The sequence below is a fragment of the Canis lupus genome, chromosome 34 (genome assembly GCF_048164855.1).
Source record: "Canis lupus baileyi chromosome 34, mCanLup2.hap1, whole genome shotgun sequence".
NCBI lineage: Eukaryota > Metazoa > Chordata > Mammalia > Carnivora > Canidae > Canis > Canis lupus.
Window position 1 is genome coordinate 24,099,441 of NC_132871.1, and position 12,728 is coordinate 24,112,168.

Sequence of the window (12,728 nt, forward strand, 5' to 3'; positions counted from 1 at the left end):
TACTAACTTGTACAAAAGTTAACACTGTTTCAGTGCTGAATGCATGGTATGTGCTCCTTTTTTCCATGGGAAAGAGACAAAGTCTTTGCCTTTTCTCTAATTAGAGCCTATAATTTAGTAAGGCAGACAAGCATGAAAATGATTAATTATACTAGCAGGCCAATTATAAATGTATAAAAGTATAATCATATTTTGGTAAGGGTCTGGGAAGCACAGGGGGAAGCATTTGTAGGAATCTGCCCAAACTGAAGATTTACTGCATATAAGTTTTACCTCAAAAGAAAAAAGAACTGTTAAGTAAAAGGTATAAACAGGGTAACAGCTCAAAAGGAAGAACAATTAGATGAGAGGGATTGTGAAAGGTTTCACAGAAGGTCTGACACTTAAACTAGGCATATAAAAATATGAGGATTTCAATAGAGAATGAGAGGGAGAAAAGAATATTTATTCCCTCTGAAAGAGCAGAGGCATTGAGAAGTCACCTAGTATTGTGCATTTATGGACTGGAAGTATTTTTTATTTATGGAAGTCTAAGATGTGTACAGAGAGGACAGATAGATGAGGGTGTTAAGACAGAACAGTCAGAGCCACCATGTATGATTATGCTACACTACGAAAAGCCTAGAAGGGTACCATTCATGCAGACCGTAATTGAAATCGATCCCCCCCACCCCAGACTCAAAGAGTGTACCAAGTGCATAAACTATATGCAGCAGACCCTGAATGCTACTCTAATAAATTTAGACTTTAACTAGACATTAAGAAGTAATGGAGGATTTCTGGGGTGCCTGGGTGGCTCAGCTGGTTAAACATCTGACTCTTGACCTTGGCTCAGGTCATGATCTCAGGGTTCTGGGATTGAGCCCTACATAGGGCTCTGTACTCAGCAGAGAGTCTGCTTCAGGATTCTCCCTCTCCATTTGCCCCTCTCTTCTCTCATGCACACATACTTTTTGTCTCTAAAACAAATAAATAAATCTTTTAGAAAAAAGTAGTATTGAAGGCTTTTCAAGCAGGAGATAAACCTATTTTAGAAAGGCAAACTGGATACCCATTTTGGAATACAAACTAATGAGGGAGACAAAGTGAGGGTATCTACTGGAAACTATTGCTGGGACTCCTGGGTGGCTCAGTGGTTGAGCGTCTGCCTTTGGCTCAGGTCATGATCCCGGGGGTCCTGCTTCTAACCTTCGCCTATATCTCTGCCACTCTGTGTCTCTCATGAATAAATAAATAAAATCTTAAAAAAAAAAAAAGGAAACTATTGTATTCTGGGTAAAAGATGAGCTTGAACAAGGGCAGAGAAAGTGAAAGATGAATAGATTCAAGAGATATTTCAAAGTCAGAATCAACAGGATTTGTTGGCCGAGTGGATCTAGACAGGAAGGCAGCATTTAGGTACCAGCAATTCTGAATCAGCTGGCCTGGGATGGGGTCCTGGAACCTGTACTTTATTTATTTATTTTTTTAATTATTTTATTTTATTTTTTAAAGATTTTATTTATTTATTCATGAGAGACACAGAGAGAGGCAGAGAGACACAGGCAGAGGGAGAACAGGCTCTGTGCAAGATGCCCGATACGGGATTGGATCCTGGATTCCAGGATCACTCCCTGAGCCAAAGGCAGACGCTCAACTGCTGAGCCACCCAGGCGTCTGTGGAATCTGTATTTTAATAAGCAAAATAAACCAGATGACTTTGTTTAAGATGGTTCACCAGCCATATTTTTCAAAATACTCGGCAGTGAGGGTAGCCAGATAGAAAAACAGGAAGAAAAATGGGGAAGAATGATATTGAATACAATTCTGGATAGAACTACAAAAGACACATAATTAACAACAGGCAGGAAAAATGTACTAATTGATCAATAATGAAATCTACAGGATCAAATGATTATTAAGTATGGCTTCTCTCCTGGTTATATTCTTAAAGTCCTGTTTTGAATATCCTCTGATACTGGTAAGTCCCCGGACGGTCAACCAAGCCCAAATTTTTTTTTTACTAAAAACAAACAAACAAACCACACATTTTTGCAAAGAAAATAGTGGAGAAAGAAGCAATACTCATTATTGCATCACTTCTGTCACAAGATGTACCCTCTTTTCCTCCCAAATATAAGGCAAAAAAGAGGATAGGGCCACTTATTATATGGACAATGTCAGAAGGTAAATAATAAACTAGGGAATGCATAAAACAGCAAGAAGGCATTTTAGCAGAAGTCTGTTACCTTAGGCAAAGAGATTATTAGGCAAAAGGCAGGAATGTTCTCTAATGCTCTGTTCTGTTAATCCTTATATGCTGTTAAATAACAGGAAAAATAACTCTCTGGTAGAGTGTCTGAATGTGTGATCTTTTTGAAATCTCCTTCCTTCTACTCTGCCAAATTTATGACAAGAAAATAGCATTACTAATGATCTTTCACAAGAGTAGGATAGTTTATACCTGTCTTCCGGTCTTAAACAGAAAAGCTTGAAAAAAAATATTTTCAGTAATCTTAAAAAAGTCCCTCCCAATCAGAACACAATAATATACCAGATGTCACAGTCTGCACAACATTCATAAAAGGCAAAGTTGTTTTTTAAGTAGTTAAAATTTCATGAATTGGGGCACCTGGGTGGCTCAATTAGCTAAATGTCTGTCTTTGGTTCAGGTCATGATCCTGGGGTCCTAGAATTGAGCCCTGCATCAGGCTCCCTGCTCAGTAGGGAGCCTGCTTCTCCTTTTGCTCTGCCCCTCCACCCTGCTTGTGTGTGCACGTGCATGCACGGGGTCTCTTGTGTTCTGGGTCTCTCTCAAATAAATAATCTTCAAAAAAATAAATAAAATCTCGTGAATTAACAGATTAGGGACCCCTCCAGCAATTCTTGAGTCATATACTGTATCAGAACAAAAAAACCTACTATGAAGGGAAAGAGCTCTTCTATGAAGATATAAAACTTCAGGAAACAGAGAGGGGACCTTTCACCAAATGGCCAATTTTCTCTTAAATCATATTTTAAATTGCTGAACGGTCATTTAGTCTCAAGAATATTACCAATGATAAAAGGGAACAGGCAAAGGCTTACATAATTATAAAGCTGCACTCTGTGCTTTTAACCACTGACACAGGACTCCCCAGCTCTTCATACCCCTGCTTTTAATTTCCCTGAGGACACTTCGAGGCTGTTGGGCAAATGTTTGCAAGTCACAACTTGTTTTATTAGAAGTAATTGTGAGAACTCCAATGAGAAAATAAATAAGGTTTCAGAGATTTCCAGATCTCTATTTCCAGTCATTCCCAAGATGTTTAGGGTGTGACTTTAAATGTTTAGTATGATAAAAGTATAAAGCCAGTGTATAATACCCTACAACACACTTATTCTAGCTGTTGAATACCCCTGAAGACAGGACCCCCAAATCCCTGGGTATGCTGACAAACCAACCTCTCAAACCTCCATCTATGCCCAAATTGCCCAGTTTCCACTCTTTTCAAAGCCAGTTTTTCTCAAATGTGAATATTCAGACCTAGTAAATCTTAACATTTGCTGTGCTATCCTCCTGTGGGGAAGCAAGAGCTTATTAAAACTTTTTACTTTTTTTTCTCTTTTACTTCTTTTTGTATCTGGAATAAAGAAAAAGATGCTGTAAAATAAAGATCCCAAACTTAATTTTTTTTCCAAACTTAATTTTTAACCAAGACCACATCTTGTGTAAAATATATTAACTTATTAAGACAATGTGAACATCACAAATCAAAATAAAAAGGCTTAGTCAACCAAAGATAAAATCAGATTTGGGAGTACAGAATACATCCTTGTTGATAGGGGAGAGTGAACAAGTCATTTTAACCTTTCTGTGGACCTCAATTTCCTCATCTGCCTCAGTTTAGGATGTTTAATATGTAGAATATACCGTACAACATGATACTATAGAATCACCCAGGGTGGTTTTAAAAAACAGACTGGTAAACTCTGTCTAAGACTTCTTGGATAATTTTGGGGGGAGGGTAAAGGGTAAAAAGAGGGAAGAGCAGATGTGAGACAAATTTAGTCACTGCCACAGGGGGTCAAGTCACATCTGGGAAAACACTGTTCTCTGTGTAACACTATGCAAATAAGTGCCAAGGCAAAGAAATGTTGATAGATAGTTGAGAAAGGGCACAGAACTCAATCCAGGGAGGTATTTCCTCACGGGAAACATCAGGGATGGGGAGGGACCGATACCTACTGAGGTAATATTACTTGTCGGGTGTTTATATAAATTACCACATTTTAATTTTTCTTCTGCAGGAGCATAGATTACCTTTCCTTTCTACATAAAGAAAACAAGCTTCAAAAGATATATATAAGTGGACTAAACTGAAAGAAGTAGACAATGGAAGACCTAGATAAATCCAGGTCTTTCTGATATAAAAGTCCAATCTCTGGCTCTTTTCACTCTTAGTTTTTATTTTTAACCAAAGCTATACATCTCTATATCTTAAGGGGTCAAGGAGTTTCACAAGGCTTAGGAAAAACTGTAAATCCCTTGCTCTCCTCTTTCCCCTCATTTCCTGCTTCACCTTGGCAAAAATTTTCAGCTCTTTTGGTTCTTTCTGGTATTTACCTCGGTATTTCTCAATAACATGCTAATATTGCCATTATTGATTTTTCAGTTTTACTGGTCTTTCCACTATGCAAAGTAAGGATTCAGCTCACAGCTTTGCTATGTTCTCTTCTAGCTTCCATTTGTTTTTGTTGAAGTCCAGGGCCGTTTTGATTCCTGATCTTGAACTCACCTGGAAGTTCATTATTCACTTCTTGGAAATATTCTTCAATTACTTTTTTGGGCAGTTCCATTACTTCTGTATTCTTTGTGAGACTCCTCTATCTGGATGTTGAATCTTCTTCTTCTTTTTTTTTTTCTTTTAAAGATTTTATTTATTTATTCATGAGAGGCACAGAGAGAGAGAGGCAGAGGGAGAAGCAGGCTCCACGCAGGGAGCCCGACATGGGACCCAGGATCACACCCCAGGCCGAAAGCAGCGCTAAACCACTGAGCCACTGGGGCTGCCCTGGATGTTGAATCTTCTGAAGTGGTACTCTAATTCCTCCCACCCACCTTCTTCTTAAATGAATTTTTTTCTGATTTCATAGAAAAAATATCTTAAGCCTGCTGTCTGGTGATCATTATTATTCTGTCAAGTGATAGTCAACCAATCCCAAATAAATAAAATGATCATCAATTAAGTAGTGGTGCTTCCAGAGCTCTATGGAGCCTGGGGGTGTTCCACTAGCAACTGACCAGCTCAAACAGAACAAACCAACTTTGATTAGTTATATACTTTGGGATTTCAAGTTTGAAGAGAATCACAGATTTAAAGATATCAGATTCCTGCCACCTCCACCCACAATGATTTATAATGCTTTCGTAAGGTCTATTTTTTGTGGGGTAGTAGAGACAGGATGGGTGACTTGAGAGGTGGGAAAGGCCCCTCTGTTGGGTTTCCCCCACTGCTGAGACTATTCCGTGTCCAGCTAAGAGTTCTGCCTGCTTACACTTGTGGTAAGAGGCCACTTCAAATCTAAAGAAGTCTCAGGATGGGGGGGAGGAGGATCACCTGGAACTACCTCTTCCACTCCTTCCTAGAAAAGAAAGTCACCAGTTTTCCCAAACCATTGGGGTATGAATACTAATAGGCATTCACATTCTATTGCAGAAAAGTTGCTGCCTTAGCAAAAGTAGTGGCAAATAAGTTAGTGGAAGATACTCCCTTTTTTGTATTTTAGTTCGGCGTTCAACTCTTCACCCACGAAAATCATCAGAAGCAAAGAGAACAAGCCAATAGCATAGTAAATACACTTAAATAAATGGACATCCTCTGTCTCAGGGTAAATTTTTAAAGAACTCAAAAGTATGTGTGTTTTTCCTACTTGAAGAAAGAAAATGGAAAAGAACTGTCACTCCTATAATTTAGTTCTAATCATTCCCCACTTTTAAGAGAGTTCCATAATGCAAGCAACCAATCCCCAAAATGACAGTTTGCATTTCTGGTCTCACTTTCCCATATACCCACAGCATGCTGCCCTACAACTGTTACTGTGTTGCAGTCAGGAAGCTGAAATAATAGAAACTTAAATACCACTGATCCAGCAGTGTCAGAATTTAGATTTTTAATTTTTTTTTCCAAAAGCTGGTGGTTGGCTAAATGTATCAGGATAAACAAGGCAAGACAACCTTCCGATGATCAACCCAAAAGCTCCAGACCAGATTCTCCATTTTGCTGGATGTCAGAACTTGGTGAAACTTTTTGTGCTATCTCCTAAGAGTTAAAAGATTTCACAAAGACCACACCCATGTGGTCTCAGCTTTGCCTTACTTCCTTTTTTTTTTTTTTTTTTGTCCAGTACTTCTTTCTCTCAGACTGTCAAATTCTATGAGTTGAAGTACACAACCAAACAGTATAGCACCAAAAGAGAAACTGGGCAAAGCACATGATGTTCTACTCCAAGGTAAACAGAAATATGGCACTGCTCAGTTAGCTTGCTCATCTTCCTAACCAGTATCCTGAGTAAGGGTCATGTTAAAATCTGGAAATGGGGGGGGACGCCTGGGTGGCTCAACGGTTGAGCCTCTGCCTTCGGGCTTGGGGCATCCCACATCTGGCTCCCCAGAAGGAGCCTGCTTCTCCCTCTTGGTCTCTCATGAATAATAAATAAAATCTTAAAAAAAAAAACCAAAAAACTGGAGATGGGGGTGCGGCTGGATTTATGCAGTTTAAAATGGTACTTTAACATTAAAAATCTGTTTTCATAAATCATATAAAGTAGTGCTCTACAGAATATTCTTGGATGGGGGAACTACAAGAGAACATTTATATTCAGTATGAGGAGGTGTAAGAAGACTATGGGAAGGAGGAACAAATATTAAATCTCCTAGGATGTGTGAGATTTTAACATTTATGAAAAAGGAGATAAGGATCTTTATTTTTTTTAAAGATTTATTTATTTATTTGAGAGACAGAGCACGGAGCAGTGAGGGGCAGAGGGAGAAGCAGGCTCCCCCATTGAGCAGGGAGCCTGATCCCAGGACTCTGGGATCATGACTTGAGCCAAAGGCAGATGCTTAGCCAACTGAGCCACTAGGTGCCCCACATAAGGATTTTAAAAAGCCAAGAACGAACCAAAGCAAAGGCATTTCTAGTTTAAAGAGAATACGTGAAATCATGAAATTATAGTAAATGCCACATAACAAATGGCTATGAATACTATAAGCATTTAAATATGCCATAAGAACAGCTGATTTTACTCAAGCAACTTGAAATAACAACATATTCTTGAAGAAACCTAAGTCCCTGATTTCTGTCCTGGCAAGTCACTCTAGCAAAATTACCTGGTTGTGTTTATTCTGCTGCTCCCAAGAACAATTCTCTAAACCTCACTCTGAAAATATTTCAAAGATTTTTAAAACTTAAGTAACCATCAAAATGGAACTCATGGGGGATCCCTGGGTGGCTCAGCGGTTTGGTGCCTGCCTTTGGCCCAGGGTGCGATCCTGGGGTCCCGGGATCGAGTCCTGCATTGGGCTCCCGGCATAGAGCCTGCTTCTCCCTCTGCCTGTGTCTCTGCCTGTCTCTCTCTCTCTCTCTGTCTATCATAAATAAATAAATAAATAAATAAATAAATAAATAAATAAATCTTAAAAAAAAAAGGGAACTCATGTTATTTTTCTTCGCTCAATTCCCAATACTTCCTTACTGAAATGACTTGAAAGACCCTGTTTTTTCACAACCTATTTTTAATAGATGCTTTTTTTTTTTTTTTTTCCAAAGCAAAAGTACTGGTAGTAAGTGAAAGCTAATGCAGATCATTGGTGCTCAGTTTACTCTCATAATTTAGTATTGATAATTACTATCACAGGGAGTATATCTCTGGGTAAAAGGAAGAAAATCCAAGTTACCATACAGGACATTTCCCCTATGAGATAAATGGTTATCGTTATTTACTTACTAGACTCTTATCCTGGAAACAAAGAAAAGAAAGAGAGAAAGAAAGAGAGCGAGAGGAAGGAAGGAAGGAAGGAAGGAAGGGAGGGAGGGAGGGAGGGAGGGAGGGAGGAAGGAAGGGAAGGAAAGGAAGGAAAGGAAGGAAGAAAAGAATCCCTTAGGAAACGTTTTTCTTGGTTACACAACAATCTAAATACATTCAACACCACAAAACTGTACACTTCAAAATGGTTATGATGGTATTTCGCACTTTATGTTTTACCATAATTTTAAGATGTTTTTATAGACTAGGGATTGAAAAACTATAATATATGTACTACATATGTCCAAAGGCTTGTTTTCAGTTACAAAGGACCTGGTACCACTGCCTTTTCTGTTCTTCCTCAACTATTCTAAAGAGTGTCAAATATTGCATCTAGTTCAAAAGACTCTAATTAGCCAGCCAGCCACAAGGCAGTTCATTTAATATTCTCTGCTATCCTTTTTTGAAGATGACTTAGAATCTTGGTCCCAGACTATAAAGAGATTTTTGTTACCTATTCTAACTATTAACTTTGCCCAGGACTGAAAACCACAGTAGCAAGGAGATGGGGGGAAGGTGAATGGCAGCCACAACATAAATCCTACAGGAATTAGACACCAAAACTTGGCCTGACCTAATGAAACACAAAGTAGGTGAAATTAAACAGTAATACACATGCTTAAAAAGTGTAAGGAAATAAAAAACCAAACAGTAGTAACAGCTTATCAGTTAACACATCATGTCAGAATAGTTAGAATAGTGAAGTTTTACATCAAAAGCTATTTTTATTTACCATTTACTTTTGGATAGTGAGCATGGCTTTTAAAAACATGCAACGTCTTTTGTTGTTATAGAGCACACTCCTACTGTATGCCAATAATTATTTTTTTTAGATTGATACTTGATTAAAATACTCAAATATGCAGGCATTCACATAATGTTTTGAAGTCCTCGAAAGTTCACAGGTGTATACTGCTAAGTTATATTACCTGCTTATGGTCATATTCTTGAAAGTGATCAAAAGTGTCTGAAATAATCATTTATAAAAGGTAATAACTCTACCAAAGAGTACACATTATCCAATATTAACTATTAGCAAATTATAGGTTAGTAAAAAGGTGGTCTTTGGTTAAGTGGCTTGTATTTATTAAAAGCTAGCCCTGTTCTATGTGTGTGCACATGTCACACACATATCTACTGTGCTAATAATTTTCACTTCATGTTAAATAAGTACAGGCTGGCTAGGCTTATGTATTTTTTTCACCTACTCATTTTGAAACCCTCCAAACGGGATTTGGCTACAGTTGAATGTTAGCTTGGTTATTACCTCTAAAGAAAAAACTTTCCCAACAAAATTGGGAAGTTAATGACAACAAAGTGAAATTAATGCTTTCTCAGTTGAGTGTCATTCCTGGTTTCCTTCATGGCAGAGAACTTGTCCACGCTGATGTAACACCCTTTACTTTACAGTATAACTGGAGTAGAGGAAAAGAAAGAACAGCAATACATTTTACTATCGGCTTCAGCCTACCTATAGTATCTTCTCTGACCACGGAAAAATAGTGGGAGGAGGAGAAAGGAAGAAAGAAATGACCAGGATCAACACAGAAGTTCTTTGTTTTCAACATAAATTTAAACTCTTTCATTTATTTGGATTTACTCAGAGGAGTTTTTGTTTGCTTGCTTTTTGTAAGTTCTGAGGCTTTTTGTTGAATATTGTTGCTATTTTCAGGCGAACAGGGTTTCATGAGTGAATTCTTTCAAACCTTCAAAGAATAGGGAGCGCTTATGCTGTTTAACTACTTCAGTGCAGAGAATAAAAGAATTCTCAGTTCCTTTTAGTCAATCATCATACCTCTAACATCAAACTTTGGCAAAGATAACATAGAAAAAGATGACTACAGATGATATCCAATTACTGATTTTAAGTAAAAATGTTACCAAAAAGAAACCTACATGCTTAAATATTACACCATGACCAAATGTAAGGTTGGTTCACAAACTGGAATTCAACTAAAATAACCCATCAACCTAACAGGTCAAAGAAAAGCACACACACAATAGGTCATGACAGATGCCAAAAGCCATATGATAAAATTCAACTTCCATTCCTAATAAAAATGTTTAGTTAAGTAGTAATGAAAAGACACCATCTTAAGAAATATATAGACCAAATGAACACTCAATCTCTATTATTCAAAATTGTTCTCAATATGCCAGCCAATGTAAACAGACACATACATACAACTGCAGTCTAAAATCCATTCTCTGTGGGGCACATGGTTAACCATCTGACTCTTGATTTCGGCTCAGGTCACGATCCCAGAGTCATGAAATCAAGCCCCACTTCAGGCTCTGAGCTGAGCATGGAACCTTCTTAAGAGTTTCTCTCTCTCTCTCTCTCTTTCTCCCCCTTTGCCCCCTCCCACCTTGCTTCTCTCTAAAAAAAAAATAAAGTCTGTTCTCTGTAAAAATCCTAGTAAGCTAGAAATATTAAAGACATTTCCTTGATAAATAGAATTTACTGGAAATTAATAGTAAACCCCATATTTAATGATGACATACTAAAAACAAACTAAGAAAAAATACATGGATAGCCAGAATCATTGTTGTTACATATCACTGTGCTGGACAAGCCAGCAATTCATTAATCCAAAGAAAAGTATAAGTAGAGAAAAGATTACATTTAGATAACTTTTCCTAGAAAATTCAAGGGAAAGTTGGTCAGATATAGAATCAATCACTCATCTACATACTAGCCACAAAATATTAGTTAATAGCTAAAACCTCAAAAAAGGATTATTTTAATGAAACATGAACAGTTCAAATTTTTCATCAAAAAGAATGCAAGAACATTCAAGAAAATTTTGAAAAAGATAAATGAAGGATTTGCTTTACGAATTACTAAAAAGTGCCATAATCAGGAGATTGGTATTTGTATGTGAAGAGATGAATTGTACAAAGCAGCAGAATAATAATAAAAAAGACCCGTGTGTAAATGGAAATTTATTATACTAAGTAGTATTCTCGTCAGGAAGAATTGATTTCAACAAATGATTTCAGGAAAAACGGCTAAATCCCTACCTATATAATGTACAAAAATAATTTTCAGATATTTTAATGCATAAAGCGTAACAAAACTATGAAAGAATTAATAGACAATATAGGAAAGTATTTTAGTAATTTTTGAGTGGGAACTGCCTTCATAAGTGATAAAAAAAAGCCTGGGCATTTTATTTATTTTTTTAAAGATTTTACTTATTTATTCACGAGAGAGAGAGAGAGAGAAAGAGAGAGAGAGAAGCAGGCTCCATGCAGGGAGCCTAACGTGGGACTCGATCCCAGGTCTCCAGGATCACGCCCTGGGCTGAAGGCGGCGCTAAACCGCTGAGCCACCTGGGCTGCCCAAGAACTGTCAGTCTTTGGGTTTAAAATGCCCAGGCTTGGGGCAGCCCAGGTGGCTCAGCGGTTTAGCGCGGCCTTCGGCCCAGGGCGTGATCCTGGAGATCCGGCATCGAGTCCCACATCGGACTCCCTGCATGGCGCCTGCTTCTCCCTCTGCCTGTGTCTCTGCCTCTGTGTCTCTCTCATGAGTAAATAAAAATAAAATCCTAAAAAAAAAAAAAAAAAAAAGACTGACAGTTCTTGAAAATATCGGCTACATATTTCACAAAGAATTACTATATCTGTACGCTAATAAAATGTAATTTTGAAGAATCATGGACAAAATAAGAGATGGCCATTACGTTACAGCGCATCCTGTAGACAATCCCACGCGGACACGAAGGCTGAGCAGAGCTATGTATGGCAAGACTTCTACCACATATGCATATATTTTTTGTCTGCAAACGCAGAGAACAGAGTAGTAGGCATGTATACTCTCGCTTTCCCAGGGAAACGAAGTAACACGTGCACGCACATGCGAGGGGTGCAAGGTCTTGGAGCGCCGCAACTGGGTGGAGAACTGAGAAGAAAAGTTTCTTTTTCTTCACAAATTGTTGGCTTTACACACGGCGCTGTCATTTCGGGGTCTTCCTCGCCTCCCAGACGGTGAAGCAGTACTTTTTCAGTCGAATACGGCGCTTGCTCCTCTGCTACCCTCGTTTGACACGTGTGCATTCCACGTCGGGAAGGAGCCAGATCGCGGCTTTCTGGTCCACCTTCAGGGCACCTCACTTGCGTAGCTCCCGCCGCCCCTCGGGGCCGCCCGTCAGAAGCCTCGCGGACAGAGACGCGGGGCACCTGGGCGGGCCGGGGCGGGCCGGGGCGCTCCGGCTGCTCACGCACGGCGTGACGCGGACACGCCCCCCCCGAGGGCCGGGTTGCTTCGCGCGACCTTCCTCCCCGCCCGACGCGGCTCCTCGGCTGCGGCTGCGGCCGCGGCCGAGACCCTACCTGCCGCCGGGGGCCCCGGGTCAGGCCGGCCCTCTCCGCGAGCCCCGGGGAAGTTACCCCACTCGTCCCCGACACGGCCGTGACGACAGCGCACAGGAAAGCAGAGAATTGGGCAACCGCCCTGGGAAGGACAGAAAGACCCACTTCAAAGTTTTCGAAAGAACAGCTTCCCGGAAGACAACCTTGCCCGCGGGGAGCCTGGACCCCGGGGCCAGGGCCGGGGGCTCTCCGTGCCGCACGTCGCAAGCCCCGCGTCCCCTCTGGGCGGCGGGCGGCGGGCCCGGAAAGCCCCTCCCGGGTCACCCGGGCGCTGCCCCTGCACAGCGTCCCTCCGCGCCCCGGACCCG

At 39.9% G+C, this 12,728-nt stretch overlaps 1 protein-coding gene across 11 annotated transcripts in view; it reads right to left on the reverse strand.

The window, feature by feature from the left end:
* Window positions 1–12,728, reverse strand: part of TANK (TRAF family member associated NFKB activator) — a 94,122-nt gene that overhangs the window by 63,430 nt on the left and 17,964 nt on the right. For 2 of the 11 annotated variants that reach the window (XM_072811352.1, XM_072811355.1), the window contains exon 2: window positions 12,382–12,502. The exons of 5 other annotated variants lie outside the window; for them this stretch is intronic. Coding sequence is in view for 3 of the 6 variants with exons in the window: in XM_072811348.1 (XP_072667449.1) it covers window positions 11,906–12,105 (200 nt within the window). In the remaining 3 variants the exon portion in view is untranslated. Of the gene's footprint in view, window positions 1–11,905; window positions 12,200–12,381; window positions 12,503–12,728 lie in introns of those variants that run through there. 4 more of the 11 variants (XR_012023938.1, XM_072811348.1, XM_072811346.1 and 1 more) reach the window with 4 other exon arrangements.